The following is a 19,007-nucleotide window of genomic DNA, read 5'->3' as shown; positions in this document are numbered from 1 at the left end:
TAAATAATTAATTATTAGTTAATAGTTACTAAAACATTTAATATTATCGAATGGAGATTAAATTCATAATAGTTTTATTTAATTAATAGGATAATCCATCATTTGAATTTTATATTTAATTAGCAAAATATATTTATATTAAATAATTATATATTTTTAAAATATAATATATACATATATATTTAAATCAATACTCGAAAGTAATTGAGTTAAACATATTAGATTTTCTACAAATATTTACTATTTAATCTTTAAAAAATTTATTAATTAATTCTATCATAAAAAATATATTAAAATATTTATTAATTAATATTTTTATTAATTTTAACTGTTAAATATTTTATTATTTAATTTTTATAACACAAAAAAATTTATTAGTTAAACTCTTAATTTTATAAAAATATTTATTAATTAGTAAATTTTTATATCATATATGGAGTAACTAGTAATTTGTAAGATGGAAATAGAATGATATTGAGCTATTCAGCCTAATAAAGTTTTGTTCAATAAAGAGTTTTTGAAGTTAAAAAAAAATTATTTATAGGAAAATTAGCTTATCTTATAAGTTTTTTTTTTTTAAAAAAAAAAACTGTTATGTTTAATGGGAGGCTAATTTTGTAAATCTTCTATTAAATTATATTTTCATAAATGATATTATCCTTTGACTTTAAATTTTATTTTAATTTAGTCAACGTTTTATCTCTGGTGACTCTCGTGGGAATGCTCAAAGCAAGATTTTATAAACAAATATCGAAGGCACATGGATTTTCTCTTGCAATTTCGGGAGATTTGTGCTGACGTCGCGTTCGGTTCAAATATATTTCATTTTCAAAAGTCATTTTTTTAAAATGATTTAACTAATTTAGAATAAATAAATTATTTTTTATATTAAAAGAATAAAAAATTTTAATTTTTTAAAAAATTAAAAAAATATTAGGTAAATAAAAATAAATTTATATTTTTTTAAAACTTTTAAATTTTTAAATCGAATTATCTTTAATCAAACATGATCTAAAGTTTTTCTAATAATAATAGATTATAATTAAAATAATTTTAAAAAATTAAGTTTTAATTAATAAAACAAATATAGAATAATTGTAATAAAATTAAAAATATATTTTTTTTAGTTATTAATTCTTTTAAAAATTAAATTATTTATTATTAAAATAATAAAAGTTAAATTACATTGATTATATTATAAATCACACTAAAAAAACTACCAATCCTCTTATCTTTTAATTTTCTTTTTTGAAAAAAAAAAAAAGCTCTTTATTTGTAAATGATTTATTTACGTGGTGGTAAATTACCCGGGGGAGAGGGACGAGCGGCTAGCAGAAATTAGGGCAAAAATGAGTCAAATCCAGATGACTGGGACCCACATTCAAGCTTTTGTAAGCTTGAAAAGGGAAAGACCAAAAATTTTTACAGATGACGAGGCCCCATCTCTGATCCAAAACCAAACAAAAATTAAGAACACATCATCTTATTTTAACTATTTAATTAATTATCCACCCTAAATACTTTCAGCTACTGCATGCAGTGATAATTCGATTGATGATCATGATTCATTATACTATCATGGGATCATATTCAAATTCAAAAAGAAAAAAAAAGATGAAAATTTGGTTGAAGTGACAAGAATCTTCCCAAGCCCCTTTGAGCTTGTTCCCCAGAAAACCCATGAACTAAAAAGGGCTCCAGGCTCCATCTCCTATGTTGAGCAATTCAACGACGGAGGATAAAGAAAGATTGAACAAAACACATGCACATGAAAATAAATAAATATAAAGTTAGAATGATGATGTATTTTTAATCTTAGAGAACGCGGTAACATGTTGTTTGTTGGGTTTTTAATGTCCGAATCTGGTGGGCAAAAAGTCATATGCACACACCCATTTGTTTTGATTTGAAAAGCTATCCAATCAAATGTGAAACAAAAGCACAAAACTCAAATATTTTTATTTATCTTTTTTTCAGTAGTAATTTTATTGGTATTAGATTTTTAGATGGATGCTATGATTTGTTTTTGGGTAATTTCTCGTTTGCCAAAAAAGAAAAGATCATAGAAAATTTTCGATTTTTATTTAGGTGTTATTGTTTTTTGTTTTGACCCAATTGGGTATGGAAGAAACTGTAGTAAAAAAAACTGACACTCTCTCTTCTGAAAGAAAAAGGTCTTTGATTGATTGTCAATTAACACATTTACTAGTCTTATTTCTGATTTATTTATTGTGGGACTCTATTTTGTGGATGATTTTGATTTTCTCTTTTTTTTTTTTTTTTTGTTCGGTGCGTGAGGTGAGAGAGATTTTTATTAGAGAAAGAAAGAGATGTCCTTTCGGGTTTTCGTCAGATTTCTTTATTATTACTAGTCCTATTAGGGTTCCTTAACTTTACTCTTATTATTCTCTTTCGAGTTTTTGGTTTTCAATTTTGTTTCTGGGTTGCTTGAGTTCTTTTTATTGTTATTATTTTTTTCTTTTTAATTAGGTGGTTGCGTTGTTTAACCCATTTGGATTGCTAGATTTTTCTTGTTCTCATCTGGGTCGTTGGATTCTCTTCAATTTTAGACTGTTTTTGAGGTCTGCTTTTAAGGGTTTCGTTGCTTTGGTGTTCCAGAGTTCGTGGCGTTTCCTGAAATTGTCATTCTGGGATCCATAGGTTTCTTGTAACTTTTAGGGTTTTTTTTTTTATTTGATTGTGTGGCGGTGCTTAGTTTGGTGTAATTTGGCTCTGCTATTTTTGGAAGTGGTTATTCTCAATTTTGAATACATATGCATGATGTTTCATGCTCAAGGTTCTTCAAGGAATCATTGCAGTCTCCTTGCAGTATTCTGTAGCAAAACTCCAGATTGTAAGAAGAAGCAGCCTCCCTCTGGTGAAAAACCCAGATACCCTTTTCCTGAGCTTGCTTCTACTGGGCGTCTTGAGGTATGTTGTTACATCTGTGGCTCTATTTTTGTATTTCTGATAATTGGAACTAATTTTAATAGTTAAATTACGTTTTATGAAGTTTTTAGCATTGCTTTATGTATATGTTTGGATGCAGGTGCAATTACTTACTAATCCTGGCACTGATGAATTCCGGAGAGTTCTTCAGTCATCAGAGCCCAATATTGTGTACTTGCAAGGAGAGATAATTGAAGATGGTGAAGAAATTAGTTCTCTGAGATGGAGAGATGTTGACTTGTCCACTCCAGAAGCCTTGTTTGAATTATTTGGTCCCACATTGCCTGCCACGGTGAGTGATTCTTTTCAGATTTTAAAGTTGTGTTTCTGGCTTGTTTATGGCAATGACAAGAACTTTATTGCTGGTTCTATATGATATAGTGGAATCACCAATGAAGTGCTAAATTCATGTACTAGAGTTTGAGTGGGATGTTTACTTATGTGTTCTGCCTATGACATTTTAGACGAATAAATTGTAGGAAATAATTGGTTTTTTTTTTTCTTTCTTTTTTTTTTTTTGTTTTTTTGAAATAATTTGATTTCAACTTCTTATTCTGAACCTTAATTTTGTATTTTAATTAGAATTTATGCATGGGGCTTGAACAAATTCATGATGCTTGACAACAAATAGGAAGCGGGAAAAATGGAAGACTGAATATTAAGGGGCTTATTGATTGTTTGCGTGATTGTTGTTTTGACAAGGTTGATTTGATAGATTATGCTGTGTTAAATAATTGGAGGTAGCGTACATGTTTAGTCTTATTTGATTTTTTATTAACTGACAATTTCTTATGATTAATATTTGCTAATAGTTAATTCTCCTTTTACCCCAAGGATATGCTTGCTGGATGCTGATTACATCAAAGATTATTTGTAGCATCTGAACCTATTTATTGTCAAATGTGTGTACAGGTTTATTTAGAGATTCCAAATAGTGAAGAATTGGCTGAGGCTCTTCACTCCAAGGTGTGTATGCATGTATTTGTGCGTGAGCCTGTTTATGCATTGCATCTACAATATTCTAACCCTCAAGGTTATTTTTAGCCAGGGAAATTGTGAATTATGCTAAGTATAAAATGATTGGACTTGATGTTTAAGCTAAATTGCCAAATGGCATTTTGAACCTGAAAGTGTTTGCATGTGATTCTTATCTGGAGTTATTTTTATGGGTTTTTTTGCTTATGGCAGGGAGTTCCTTATGTCATATATTGGAAAAGTACACTTTCCTGCTATGCAGCTTGTCATTTTCGTCAAGCTTTGTTTTCAGTGATACAAAGGTATGGTTATCTACTCTAACTTTAAAAATGAACACGATACATTTCTATGCCACTATATGTGATCAGCATCTGTTAGTTTTTTCACTGGTCAGTGTGTTGTCTTTACAAATGATTAAATAATGGAAGTATTTGGCAGTGATTTAAAGGATTGGTTTCTCATGATTATTGGTCTGTTGAGCTGGATACTCTTATGGGCCTAAGATTGTGAGCTTAAGATTTGGATGCTTTCATAGGTCACTCTAGAAGGTTGAATGGCTGCTTTTTCTTTGGCAGGCAGTACGACACACTTGTGTTTAGTTATTAATAATAATAGTCCTGTGCTTTCTTGTGTTCTACAGTTCTTCCAGCCATACGTGCGATGCTTTCCAACTCGCTCACTCATCTTTTAGGCTCTTCTGTGTGCGGAACAACAATGTCATAACTTCCAATGGCCATAAAGTTAGTGGTAAATCTGGACCATGCTTGCGTGGGGATCCACCAAAGATTGATATTACTCTACCCGAGGCAGATGCCCAGGATGAAGAAAGTTCTCCTGGGACACTTCCTGCTATAAAAATATATGATGATGATGTAACCATGAAGTTCCTTGTTTGTGGACTGCCATGCACACTGGTATTGTGGTGAATATAGCTTTTAGTCTAATAATTAATTTTGTTGCTTGGTTCAATAAATTAATGGTGTTACTGGTGTGTAATTCTTGCAATCTGCTTTATCTTCAGGATGCTTGCTTATTGGGATCGTTCGAAGATGGGCTAAATGGTCTTTTAAACATTGAAGTGAGTTCAGTCTCAGCTAATGTTCTACATCTTTATTTAATCTTATTTCAAGTTTTCTTTTTTACTTTTTAGGCATGAAGAGGCTATTGAATGATATTAAGGATACACTTCCAGTTCTTTTTTTTTTTTTTTGGTTTTGTCTACAGTCACTGTTTCAGACACTTTTTCCTTTGCTTCCAAGCATAGAATGTATTAAGTAATGATCTTTCCATATCTGCATTTGTCTTGATGTTGATATAGTTGACCAATCGGATTACCTTTGTTTACCAAGTTTGTGAAGTTGGCCGTATTTAGTAACATATGACACATTAGAATGGAAAAACCAGCATAACTAAAATGGAAGAAGCTTGAAAAACTCTTAGCTGAGGTGTATCATGTATATGTCATCCTTATTTAGGATAAGATCAAGAATTTGATGCGCATATAATTTTTTGAAAAGTGGCACATGTTTTCATGTATATTGGGTTTGAAATGCTTTTGGCTCATTCTGAAATAATTGTGAGGTTCATTATCAAATAAGTTTGAGAAATTAAATTGCAAAATAAATTCACTTGTATATAAATTTTTTACACTATTGTTAAGTACATCACCTTGTATTAATTCCTTTATATTTTATATTTTCAGTCTAATTTCTTTTAGTTTTTTCTCATGATGATTTTTTTTTGGCAGATTCGTGGGAGTAAACTTCATAATCGAACAAGGTATTGATGGTTTTGACCCTGGTTTCTTGTTTTATCACACTATATTTCTTCATTTTCAGTGGGAAAATATTAGACTTGAACCATTAATTCTTTTCAATACAGTACCCTATTCAACAGTATGGTCGTTTTTTTTCTTTGCCAGAATTTATCGCTCATAGATTTCATTTTGATTTGCAGTGCTCCACCACCTCCTCTACAGGCAGGAACATTTTCTCGTGGTGTAGTGACCATGCGATGTGATTTATCTACCAGTAGTTCAGCTCATATATCTCTTCTAGTATCTGGCAGTGCACAGACTTGTTTTAGTGATCAGGCAAGGATAAATTGTCTTTTCAAGATTTTCTGGCTGTCTGCTTACCTCTTGGTCTAGGTGCTAACAGCTAATGCTTTATTATATATATAATTTTCTTTTTTCCATTTCTGGGATGGGGTTTATTGTTATAGCTTCTGGAGAATCATATAAAGAGTGAGCTTATAGAGAACAGTCGGCTAGTCCAGGCACTGCCTAGCTCTGAGGACAGCAAATCACCTACTTCTGAGCCTCGGAGGTCTGCATCTATAGCTTGTGGGGCAAGTGTTTTTGAAGTTTCCTTGAAGGTTCCTACATGGGCTTCACAGGTGACATTCTCTTACCATTTCTATGATCCTATCTACACGTTTTTGTATAAAGTTAAACTGGTTCTTTTTTGTTTTTTCTTAAGAAATTGGTCCACATATTGCTCCTAGGAGCATTAATCACTTAATTCAAAAATTTGCAGACTAATTTTAAAAAATAAAAATGAGCTCCTCATGCTGTTCTTTCTAGAGGGAGAACTTGCTAAAGAAGCTTGAAATAAATTGTGAAATTGATATGTTGATTGATTATCACTCGTGCACTCACAAAAGTATAGATTTCTGTTTATCGCTTAATTCCTCGTAATTAATTTATTTATTTTGAAATTGATAAACAGAAATCTATACTATTGTTTGTGAGTGCATGAGTGATAATCAATCATTATATGCTTTTGCAACTGTAAATATTAGAGGGATTCATTAACATTTTTAATCAAGGGAGCCTGGGAGGTTATATTGTGCTTTGAGGAATGTGCAACAAATTTTGTGAATTCTTCTTTTATTTAGATTTGCCCCTTTTAATAAATCCTGTTGCAGATTTTGCGGCAACTGGCACCAGATGTATCTTACCGCAACTTAGTTATGCTAGGAATTGCTAGCGTTCAAGGATTATCTGTGGCTTCCTTTGAGAAAGATGATGCAGAACGCCTCCTTTTCTTTTGTTCAAAGCAAGGCACAGATCTCTATGCTAATAATTTTATTCTCACCAAGCCTCCTAGCTGGTTGATAGCTCCTGCACCCAGTCGAAAAAGATCTGAGCCATGCAGAGAAACTAAACCCTTTAGTTATACTGGCCATGAACGTGAAAATGGTGCAAATGCTAAACAGAAACTAAACATTGCTGCAATGAGGCCAATCCCTCACACTAGGCATCATAAGATGCTGCCTTTATCTGGATTTTCTGAGGGTGAAAGATATGATGGAGATCAAGGGAAACCTAATTTGCCAGTAGCTCCAGCAAAGCATGGTGTTATTGGCCCAGCTCCTGTCTCACATCGGAAATCTCTGTCAAGCTCTTATCAGGCTCAGCAGATTATTTCTCTGAATCCATTGCCTCTAAAGAAACATGGCTGTGGCAGAGCACCCATACAAGCTTGCTCAGAGGTAAAAAGTCATTCTCCTGTTTAATAATATTCGGTTTTTACAATTTGCGTTCCAAATAACAAAAAAGTTTTTCTGTGTGTATGTGCATTTATTTAAGCATTTGGATTTGTTACATTCATACTGTGATTGAGGCTGCTTTTTCCTCAAAATTTGCAGTTCTAAAACTTTTCTTTTGAATGAGCTAAATCCGTGATTCTATAACAAATAAATTTACCAGAGAAGAAACAAAAATCAAGAGAAATAAATTCTTAATGATAGTCATAATAATAATATCTAACAAAATCCCTAGAAAACGCATGTATTTATATTTTATAGTAAAATAACTAGTCCTATTACGACTAGGATTTGAAATCCTTAAACAAGAAACCTAATCAAATACCCCATTAGGAATCCCAAATCAACTAAAAATTACTAAATAATAAAACACTAAACCTAATACAACTGTATAAATATTCTTAAATAATAATATAATTTCCTAGATAATAGAAAACTTCTATTCCAATTTTACATGGAATATAATTTCTAAATTGTATCTTCCAATACTGCATCATAATGCTAATATATCCAATGGGCTTGAGACTTGGAAGTTGGAATCCTTTTGATGGTGTGTTTTATATACACCCTTTTGGTATCTGCATCAGTTTTTCCACCTAACATTCTGCCAAAATGCATTAATTCTCCGGCAGGAGGAATTTTTGAGGGATGTAATGCAGTTTTTGATTCTTCGTGGACACACTCGCCTTGTTCCGCAAGGTGGACTGTCTGAATTTCCTGATGCTGTCCTCAATGCAAAACGCCTGGACCTTTTCAACTTGTATAGAGAGGTAAGCTCTTTATTGTGCTATAAATGATACAAATCTTCTAGATTTTAGCATTGAAATGAGGGAAAAACTCGGTTCTCAGGTTGTTTCAAGAGGAGGCTTTCATGTTGGGAATGGCATCAACTGGAAAGGACAGGTTTTCTCAAAGATGCGCAATCATACATTGACCAATAGAATGACTGTATGGTTCTTCACTTTCAATTCTTTTTATTTTCATGTTGATTTTCCCTGTGTTGTACATTACTCAAAAGCTTTAGAGGTTGTAACAACACTGAAAGGTGTGGCCTGAATGTACCATGCATATATTGGAACTTTACATTTAATTAGAGAATTGCTATATTTCCTGTTCAGATCAAGGAAACTTGGGTTATTACCTAAATACACAATAAATTTTCGTCTCTGAAACTTTTGAATGGCCAAACTGCTCTTTTGTTAACGTGTTTTTCAAATTTTCTTCAATTGTCATTTGTTTAGTTCTTTGGTCAACTTCTTGATTTTGATCATGTGATGCACAACATACTTTTTATCTTTTCCTACTTTCCTTTTATTCTATCATCTTCCCCTGTTTGCTGACCCAGAAATAATTAGAATAAATGTTTTAAATGGCAACAGTAAGTGGTAGGATTAATGCATTTGCTTCTTCCTCTTGACCTACATTTTCCAGCAACATAATATTTATTTTCAATTTTCCCCCTTCATCGGTTTCCTTTTCATTTTCATGTGATTCTCACATTGGCAAACCGCAGCTAATTTGGGTTAGTTGAGTTTAGGTTAGTCTGACATTGCATTAAAGGTCAAAATAGCATTTATATGATGTGAAAAGTCTGCCGAATATGAACTTCATCTTCCATTTTGGAGTAACTTAATGCCTTTTGTTTGCTTGATTGCTAGGGTGTTGGCAATACATTGAAAAGACATTACGAAACTTACCTTTTAGAATACGAATTAGCACATGATGATGTAGATGGAGAATGCTGCTTGTTGTGTCACAGGTCTCTCTCTCTCTCTCTCTCTCTCTCTCTCTCTCTCTCTCACACACACACACACACACACACACAACAGAGTGCTAACACTAGTTTTCATGATGTGCAGTAGTGCAGCTGGTGACTGGGTGAACTGCGGAATATGCGGTGAATGGGCTCATTTTGGCTGTGATAGGAGGCAGGGGCTCGGTGCATTTAAGGTATGGTTGTGTTGATCAGGTTCTCCTAATAGTTTGGTATTATGGAACACCACTATTGTCATTTGACATGGATGAAATTTGGCCCATATAAAATGTTGCATTGTTTTGAGCTCTTACTTCCATCTTCAGTCATGAATGTTCTTGTAAGGGAGAAGAATAATGTTAATCTCATTAAATGTCGGTTATTCATTCATCCTTTAGATTGATCAATACTTAAGCATGTAGACTTTTTGTTTCATTTTGTTCTTTAGTTTCATTTCTGCTTCGAGTAGATTAGCAAACTGCATCAGATTTTCATTTGTTTGTGGTCATGAATGACACAGGACTATGCCAAGACAGATGGATTGGAGTACATTTGTCCCCATTGCAGCATTGCAAATTTCAAAAAGAAATCCCAGAAAACAACAAATGGATATTAACAGGCCTGAGGCCATTGACCCACTCTCTCCTGACTTGCTCTCTCATTTTCTTTTTTCCTATATAAATGGAAATGTAATTATTGTATTCTATCCCCAATAGTTGTTTCCACATAGATTAGGCCATTAAGAAGGTCGTCCAATTTTTCCCTTGCATCTGTACTGTGCCATGGGAAGGGCCATTTCGAGGAAGAGGAATTGTAGAATATATATTTATTTTTTTAAAATTAATTTAGTGAGGCAGCTTTCTCTGTGCTGTTCATTCTTTCCATGAAATGCTTGATAATGATAGTTGCATTAATTCAGGGAAATCCTAACCCGTGTTTGGTATTTGTATTTAGATTTGTGCATTACATCCAATTTAATTAATAAAATATAAATTTTAGTATAAATATTTAATCTTTAACAGTCATTAAAGAGTTTATGTTAGATGAACCCTTTGCATGATTAATTCGTATCTCTTTTTCGCTACAGTTAATATACTTCTAATTTTATAATTGTAGTGTGCAGCCCCCATAGCCAGACCTCATGCGACAGGGGAGTTCTTTGAAGGTTTGATGTGGAGTGATGTTTTTTTCTTGTTGTAGTCGAGCGGATGATAGCATTGCTACGCAAGTCCTTAAGGTGTTTGATGAAAATCCTAACTGAATTTTGGCTCTGACAGATTACATGCCAAAACGTAATCTCGACGAAAATTTAAAGCTTGATAACAAAGTTAATTCACATAGCCTAATAAGAGCTTAATTGCCAGATTTCTCACATATGCAGGGCTTAATTGAGCCAGTTGAAGCACAAGCATGAAATTTCACCACACCCTGCAGTATGAAGGCCAAAATGAGCTTTCAGCTAGAGAAACTACCACTCATAACTTTGGCATTTTACCACTGAATAACAGTATCATGTTGAAGAGTTAACCCTTGCAGTAATTACAGTAATGGGAATTGCTACTTATCTTAGCAAATCCACAGCTGTAACAGAAAGCAGCTCCACACCTGTGATGAATCCAGACACTAACTCAGAATGGTAGAGAACCAGCTCAATCAAATACCAAAAACCAACAGTGAAGCTCACTAGGGTATTAGGGGAAAAATTTTAGGTTCAGTTAATACTCTTTTATTCACAAAACTTCTAAATGAACAATGTTAATTTGCTATTTAACAAACGAGTATAGTATTTTTGTGGAGACACAAAATAAATAAAATATTATTATTACTTTTTTATAAATATTTAAACTCAGATTCAAATTTCTGCAACAAGACATCAAAAACAGATTTTCTCGACAACCAAACATCAAACTCAGTAACAGGCTGCAAAACCATGCTAAACAGGAATGCTAATTACAGAACACAAAAAAAGCACCTAATATTGTAACATTCTAATTATCATTACAATTGAAATCAAATAAATCACAGCACATTAACTCATCAACACAGACAAGATAGAAAAAAAGAAAAGACCCATAAAATCCTTTTTTTCCCCTCCTACTTTATCATACTGGAAAGCAAGAAGAATATAGGTTTAGCCCTTCTAGTTGAAATTACATAAACAAGAGAAAGACTTTAATTCAAAAGATGCTCTCCAAACACATATTTACAACCTTTAGATAGGAGAGTAATCAAATACAAAATTGTAAAAAAAAAAAAAAAAAATCAATCCTTTGCATAAACCTTAAATCCTATAGCCACTTCAAGGAAATGAATTTTCAAATTTTAATTAAAAAAGCAATTTGATTTATGAATGTGCACCAATAAACATGATTAAAAACCAACGAAGAGGGAGAAGAAGAGAAGGATCATACACTGTTTCTTCCTAATTCAATCTGTAAAGAGGTTCAGCTTCAAATATTGAAGAAAATATGCAAGGGAAAAGGTAAAAAGATTCTTTGATTTTTTTTATTTATAAACACAAACTTCTTCCCTCCTCCTCTTGCTTGAGGTTTTGTTTTTCTTTCTTTCATCATTGTTGTTGCTTTTAGGGTTTAACATCATGGGAGAAAAGAAATGAGAGAGGGAAAATCTTATTGAGGGGTGAAGGATGGGTGAGCAAAACAGCTGATAAAATCGGGTGAGATTTCTGCATTTGCTTGGATATGGATGAGCAATGCCATATCAGCAACACCCAAAGCAGAGTCTAACACTGACGCTCTGATAGAAATAGAAATGCCAAATGCCATGTCCTTTCTTTATAAGAAGTTGCTAACTCAACTATCCCACAATCCAAATAGAAATCAAGTGTGGATAGATTAATAGTTATATCAAACTTATGATATATCTGTTTAAGGTAGGATTCCCAGCATAATGTCCCCATTCCAAGTCTCTGTCATATACCAGTTTAGAAGAAACACAGACTTAAATGTTTATGCATGTTATGAACCTAAGAAAGCTTGCTTGATAACTGCCAATACGTACTGAAAAATGTATGAAGCGTCATTCCCCAATTTGAGAAAAGTTTCGGAACTATCAAATGCAGAATTCAACCTCTTTACCCACTGTTAATTAGCAGTATCAACTATAATTAAAGTTCAGTTTGAAAGAGTTTGATGCAACATGAGCAAATACACAAATGCAAGGTAGCAAGCAGAGGAAGCTATATGTGTATGATGCGGAAAATTAATGAATAATTATGAAAAAATATGCTTGGAAAAACAGCATACAGGATGGAATAATGTCCCTATATAAGCAAACCACATAAAATTTTTCTCATCTGTAATGGGAAGTATTCACTTGGGTTCACAAAAACCAACCCCATTAAGATATGACAGATCACAAAGAAAATAACTAAGCATACTAATAAAAATGGTGGAGCTACAAATCAACAGAAGATAAATTCATTTGCAATTCGAGAGAATATCCAAACGACCAGCAAATAAAATTATGAAACATACCTGCATTTCATATATCTGCAACCCTGTGTTCTCTCGACATATATCCTACAATTTGGGCACCTCCTCCAATGCTTATTCTCTGCTAGCCTCATCAACATGATATCTTCCTTCTCTCTCTCATCCTTATGCAATTCCTGAAACTCCTGGCACTGAATCCCTGAATGCCAAGGGACCTTGCATTGTGCACAGAACATTCTGCAGCAATTAGGACACTCAGATTCCTTTATGATCTCTCCTCCATCATCTATCAACATTGCTGAACAATCCTTAAAGGGACAATAGAATTTCTGACACCCAATAATTAAAGCTTCACACAAAGCATTGCCCCACCTATCAAAAACTTCCTCCGGAAGGATTGAACGGCAATACTCAGGCTCCAACAAGCCTGAACAACCTGATACTGGACAATGAATATTAGATATATTGTCTTGCAATTTCGTGGCCACGTACTTGGCCATGCACTCTCTACAGTAAGCATGAGTGCAACCCTTGATGTTAAATGATTCATCTACAGTCTTGGGTTCAACGCATATCTCACAGACGAACTCAGGATCCCTTTTGGGTTTCGAAGATTGTCCGCTTTCGCTCATGGAATTTTTAAAGCGTTTTCTTCCTACCTTAGAAGTGGAGGATCGGGGTCTGAAGTAAAGTACCTTAATATCATCATCAACACCACCATCAACATCATCCACATAGTAATAATCATGAATACCATATGAAAGATGGACGAAATATTCTTGCTTGTTGGTTTTGGTAGTGGGTTTAAGGGAAGCCAAAATAGCAAGGTTAAGTTCCATTTCTTCACTGTATTGCTCAACAGATATTGCAGTTCTCTTCGTGTTACCTTTTATTGAGATGGGTGCGTAGAAAAATCCATCATCAGCATCATCATCTAGATTCACAATCTCAATCATCTCTGGTTTCTCCACTTTTGGCTTCTTTCTTGGTTCTTCCTTCCCCTGTTCTTGTTGTTCTTGTTCTTGCGACATTGGTATACACTGGGATTCTAAGCAAACAGCAATCTGTTGGATTTCCATGGTAAACTTGGAGATCAGCGCTCAGTAAAGGAGCGATTATACTGATCTTGCTTTGAAATTTGAACAAGAGACTTCGTTTGGAAGAAAATTTTAGGGTAATTTACGATTTAGTCCCTAGGTATTACCATTATTAACAAGTCAGTCCCTGTATTTTTAGAAACCTATTAAAACGTCCTTATGTTTTATTTCCGTTAACGAAATAGTCCTTCCGTCCTATTTTCCGTTAAAATTAGATAAAGGAGGAGAGAGAAAATTTTTAAAATCCAATTTTACTCTCAAATAAAATCATTTATTTAGTTCTTGTATATTACAATTATTAACAAGTTAGTCCTTATATTTTCAAAAATCTATTAAAATATTTTTATCTTTTTTCATATCTATTAAAACGTCCTTATCGTTTTTTTATATCAACCAAATAGTCCCTATCTTTTCTCAGATCTATTAAAACGTTCTTATCGTTTCTTTTTATCAACGAAATAGTCCCTGTCTTTTCTTTCGTCCAACGAAATAGTCCCTGTCTTTTCTTTCGTCCTCCTCCTCCTCCTCCTTCGAAAAAGAAGAAGAAGAAAAAGAAGAAGAAGAAGAAGAAGAGAAAGAAGAAGAAGAAGGAGAAGAAGAAGAAGAAGGAGGAGGAGGAGAAGAAGAAGAAGAAGAAGGAGAAGAAGAAGAAGAAGAAGGAGGAGGAGGAGGAGGAGAAGAAGAAGAAGAAGAAGAAGAAGAAGAAGAAGAGAAAGAAGAAGAAGAAGAAGAAGGAGGAGGAGGAGGAGAAGAAGAAGAAGAAGAAGAAGAAGAATGAGAAGAAGAAGAAGAAGAGAAAGAAGAAAAAGAAGCAAAAGAAGAAGAAGGAGAAGAAGCAGAAGAAGAAGGAGAAGAAGGAGAAGAAGCAGAAGAAGAAGGAGAAGCAGAAGAAGCAGAAGAAGAATTGATGAAGAAGAAAAGGAAGGAGGAGGAGAAGGAAGGAGGAGGAGAAGGAGAAAAATAATGGGAGGTAATATAGTCTTTTACTATATTTTTAACGGCAAAAATAGACAGAAGGACTATTTCGTTGACGGAGAGAAAACATAAGGACGTTTTAATAGGTTTCTAAAAATACAGGGACTGACTTGTTAATAATGGTAATACACAGGGATTAAATCGTAAATTACCCAAAATTTTAAAAGGTGGAGACATGAAAATTTTCAAGTAATAAATTTATTTAAGGCCAATTGAGTAAAGCCAACCAATTTAGTTCAAAATTAAAATATTTTACATAAATTTTATTCTAATTTTAGATCAAGTGGGCATGATAAGTGAGGATTTTTTTTATTAATTGGGGATCTCACTTGAGATATAAATAAAAGACAATTAATTTTAAAAATCATACATTTTAAAAATTTTATTCAAACTTTTAAATTTTAATAATTTAAATTTAAATTTAAATTTAAATTTAAAAAATATATTTTTTATTATGTGATAATTGGTATGAGTTTAGACAAACTATTTTTTATCATAAATTTCTGTTATCTTAAGAGTAATTAGACAAGCTAACGTTTGCTCATTATATAACAGTATATAACAAGTTTGAATTATAATAGAAAATCTAAAGATCCAAACGACAAGACCAAAAGAAGGAAACCTTAGCAGAAACCAAAACTTCTATAATCGCAGCTTCTTCGGTTTGGAAGCACCAGCAAGCCTTCAAAAATACCCTATAAAGCGTAAGTTTCTCTAAAAAATGTCCAAGAACAATAAGACAAGGCATGCAGACCCAAATCTGTTGATAATTGCACCAAGGCTAAGGAGAGCAGAAGAATCCAAATCTTTAAATAAGGAAAAGCACTCCGCACCAAAACGGAAACTAAAAACATATTGAAGAATAAAAGAGGCATTGCCTAACGATCATTCTAGAACAAGGTCTAAAAACAGAGGAGCAACCAAGCTAAACAACATTGTATGTGTTTTAGAAGAAAATAAGTTTATAAATTAAATTTTCTCTATCAGAAATATTTTAAATTTTTTTATAATATTTAATAATTAAAATTTTAATTAATTAATAAATTTTTTAAAATATAAAAAAGATTTTAATATATTTTTTAAAATTGAAAAATAAAAAATTAATAAATTTTTTTATATTATAAATTAAATAGTAATTTTTTTAAAATATTAAATTTTTATTATTTTTATTTTTATTTTTATTTTTCTCTTTATTTTTTTTTCTCTACTTTCTGTCAATTCGGAGATCAACGGTGGGACTAATGGTAATGTGGAACTTATCATTTTTCTCTTAAAGAGTAAGCAAACTTTTTCTTTGGCGTCTCTGTGCGTATGTTTTGCGTCCTTCTCACTTGGAAATAATAATAATAATTAATGCACTGACATGTTTATCAAGAATGATTATTTATAATTTCAATATAAGAAACGTTGGTTGTATTATAATCACTTTATTAAATATTTTTTTAATTTATTAAGTATGTCAAATAATATTAAAAAAATATTTTTTATAAAAAATAATTTTTAAACACAAATTATTTTCGATAAATAAATGAAATTTTAATACGAACACCTATAAGAAAATTCAGAAATTTACGCCTGAAATATCCAGGATATGAAGAGATATTTTCTTTAAAATATATGCAATATAATGTAAATATTTATACTTTAAAAAATATGAATAAAATAAATGATACTATTTCTATCATTATGTGTCTCAACCGTCTCTTTAAAAAAAAAAGAATGGACTCTAAAAGTTCTCAGTGAAATGAGTGACTGATCTTGGAAAAAGACCACCAACACCAAAAAACTGAGCTGAGAGAGATAGAAGCTCTCAGTGAAGTAGGTGATTGGCATCGAAAAATGACCCCAGCACTACAAAACCGAGCTGAGAGGATGAAGCGATAGTAAGGCCAAAGAGTCTGAATTCTAAATGAAGCCCTCAGTGAGGTGGGTGACTGGTATCGAAAAATGACTCCAGCACCATAAAATCGAGCTAAGAGGATGAAGCGACGGTAAGGCCAAAGGGCGTGAATCCTAAGTGAAGCTCTCAGTGAGATAGGTGGCTGGCATCGAAAAATGACCCCAGCACCATAAAACCGAGTTGAAATGATGAAGCAACAGTAAGGCCAATGAGCTTGAATCCTATGCAAAGCTAAAGAGCCAGGAAGCGACAGTAAGGCCACTAAGCCTAAATTCCATGCAAGGCTAAAAGAGTCTGGAAGCGACAGTAAGGCCACTGAGCCTGAATCCCGCACAAGGCCAAAGAGTCTGGAAGCGATAACTAGGCCCAAAGAGCCTGAACCCTGAGCTAGGCTATGTGAGACCGAGCTTAGAAGAGAATCAAATGCAAAAAGGACTAAGCTAGAAGAAAAGGAAAAGTCAACTAACAAAAATAACGGCTGCAAGCCCCCCCCCCATCAGAAAAGACTGGGGTAAAATGAAAACACGAATAAACGAACAAAGCTACAGCCCAAACTTGGCTCAGCACAAAACCAAAGGAGCCAGTCCGACCTCAAAGATCAAGATACTTTAAAAACTGGAAAAAAAAAATACGAACTCGCGAGCTCGATTAAGCGGACGGGCTCACTAGCCAGACGGACTCGATACACGTGAATAACCAAGTCTAATAAAGTTAAAATGCGTTAGAAATAATCAAGAGTCGAATTCCCTATGCGGAGGGATCCATAGGCGCAGAATACGCAAAAGAGTAACACAAGAACAAAAGGGCCGTACTCCCAGCTCGGACTAACCCACAGTGAAGAAACACTCAACAAAATAAGAAAAGCGACAGGAGACCAAGCTCCATGTCCTAGCAAGGTGCACAGCCTGGACAACAATGACTGCCAAAAGGGTACATCGAAAAGGATAAGGCGCCCTGAGCTCATGATGAGAACGAGACTTAACATTGTTTAATGTACGACACTTATGCAAATAAATTATCTTTCTAAGTATTATATGACCGAGCTCACAACACCAAAGGCATCGTGAGCCAAAAGACGGGAATGCCCTCATCAAAATAAGAAAAACTCGCAAATAAAAAGTCCAACCTAATGCCGAGCTCTTAGCCTGGGTTAGCTCAATTGGCAAAGTACCACAAGAGACGGCTCAGTTCGTTGATTACATAAAGCTAAGTGAGTCGAAATATTCTTAAAGGCGCATATTGCTTAAGGCCTTCATTTTTAAAGTTAGAAGAATTTCACAAGTCAAACAGAGAAGATGGGTTCAAGCCTTCAAAAGTTTGAGTAGATCGGTGAAGCCAATGAAGCAGTCTGAATGAAAAATAATCTAAGTATAAGTAAGGCGCGAGTTGAGGTGAAATCCTACACATCGGTAGACATACATCTCCAAATCGACATACATTCAAGTATCAAAGTAAAAGGACAAACAGATAAAGAGACAGAGAGTACAAATGCAAGTACAAAGAAATTTAATAAAATTTTATTTATTTACTCATTCATTCAGGGGTATAGGAGATGAGCCCAAATGGACAAAACTACTTAAAGGCTCATTTACATTATTTACATTATCACCCCTCGGGAGTCCAGCGCCCTCTGATGGTAGCCCAACATCATCTCCTGGAGGCCCAACATCATATTCTTAAGGCCCAATGCCCTCTTCTTGAGGTCCAGTCGGCGGGGAAGGAGCACTTTTGGGCAACGGGTTGTCATCCTCCCCGTAGCGCACCTCCTCACCGTCAGAATCAACTTCAGGAGCTCAAAGATAAGCTAACGGGGTGGAGGGGGCATCCCTAGCTGCCTTCAAGCCTTGGTTGAACCCGAAAGCGAACATGCGAAAGTCCTTGTTCCATAATTCTTCCTTCATTGCATCAGAAGCCTTATATTCCGCAAGTCGCGCCTCACAAGCATGCTCATTCTTGGCCTTCAGCTCGGAGGAGTCCTTGTAATCCAGTAGGCGATCGTCACAGGCTTGCTCAATCTTAGCTTTCAACTCAGAAGAGTCTTTGTACTCCTGTAAGCGCTTCTCGCAAGTCTGATCAACCTCAGCCTTCAATTCAGCAAAGCCCTTATACTCCTGTAGGCACTCCTCACATGCCAACTGGACCCTATCTTCAGCAAGCTTGGCGTCTTCAAGCAGCGCAGAACACCTCTCCTCCAAGACCATAACCTCTTGGCGGAGTTATTGTTGTTGAAGCCGTGACTTCTTCGCTGCCAAGGTTAGGCCTTTCAGGTCCTCGGTACACTTGCCGAGCTCCTGCTCAAGGACGACAACTCGAGCCCTGGCCTCATCCCTCTAGGCCGTTACCTCCTCACACCG

General features: G+C 34.1%; 2 protein-coding genes across 2 annotated transcripts; one reads left to right on the top strand and one right to left on the bottom strand.

The window, feature by feature from the left end:
- Positions 1–1,543: 1,543 nt before the first annotated feature.
- Positions 1,544–10,095, top strand: LOC110611820 (AT-rich interactive domain-containing protein 4). Its single transcript, XM_021752317.2, has 15 exons — positions 1,544–2,931; positions 3,050–3,241; positions 3,862–3,915; positions 4,138–4,226; positions 4,565–4,838; positions 4,946–5,002; positions 5,672–5,703; positions 5,881–6,016; positions 6,148–6,321; positions 6,853–7,419; positions 8,106–8,243; positions 8,323–8,421; positions 9,132–9,232; positions 9,333–9,423; positions 9,747–10,095. Exons 1-15 carry the CDS (start codon positions 2,779–2,781, stop codon positions 9,840–9,842), a joined length of 2,253 nt encoding a protein of 750 aa, XP_021608009.1. The 5' UTR covers positions 1,544–2,778; the 3' UTR covers positions 9,843–10,095.
- A 351-nt stretch (positions 10,096–10,446) lies between these two features.
- LOC110610852 (E3 ubiquitin-protein ligase RNF144A) lies at positions 10,447–13,847 on the bottom strand. The gene is made up of 3 exons (XM_021750927.2): positions 12,724–13,847; positions 10,792–10,831; positions 10,447–10,654 (listed from the first exon to the last, which is right to left on the bottom strand). Exons 1-3 carry the CDS (start codon positions 13,758–13,760, stop codon positions 10,580–10,582), a joined length of 1,152 nt encoding a protein of 383 aa, XP_021606619.1. The 5' UTR covers positions 13,761–13,847; the 3' UTR covers positions 10,447–10,579.
- Between the last annotated feature and the right edge of the window lie 5,160 nt (positions 13,848–19,007).

Source organism: Manihot esculenta, chromosome 3, assembly GCF_001659605.2.
Source record: "Manihot esculenta cultivar AM560-2 chromosome 3, M.esculenta_v8, whole genome shotgun sequence".
Lineage (NCBI taxonomy): Eukaryota > Viridiplantae > Streptophyta > Magnoliopsida > Malpighiales > Euphorbiaceae > Manihot > Manihot esculenta.
Note: the sequence above shows the minus strand (reverse complement) of the source record. Positions and strands in the feature narration are given on the sequence as shown.

What these genes read in the sequence shown, in the direction of transcription:
- LOC110610852 (XM_021750927.2), bottom strand. Translation starts at nt 13,760, where the DNA reads ATGGAAATCCAACAGATTGCTGTTTGCTTAGAATCCCAGTGTATACCA. An exon ending in TGCAGATATATGAAATGCAG is followed by an intron (nt 10,832 to 12,723) that starts GTATGTTTCATA and finishes GATTCATCACAG; the next exon opens with GTGTGGAGCTGCTTTCTGTT. An exon ending in ACAGCTGTGGATTTGCTAAG is followed by an intron (nt 10,655 to 10,791) that starts ATAAGTAGCAAT and finishes TTCATACTGCAG; the next exon opens with GGTGTGGTGAAATTTCATGC.
- LOC110611820 (XM_021752317.2), top strand. Translation starts at nt 2,779, where the DNA reads ATGATGTTTCATGCTCAAGGTTCTTCAAGGAATCATTGCAGTCTCCTT. An exon ending in AAACTTCATAATCGAACAAG is followed by an intron (nt 5,704 to 5,880) that starts GTATTGATGGTT and finishes TTTGATTTGCAG; the next exon opens with TGCTCCACCACCTCCTCTAC. An exon ending in TGCTGCTTGTTGTGTCACAG is followed by an intron (nt 9,233 to 9,332) that starts GTCTCTCTCTCT and finishes CATGATGTGCAG; the next exon opens with TAGTGCAGCTGGTGACTGGG.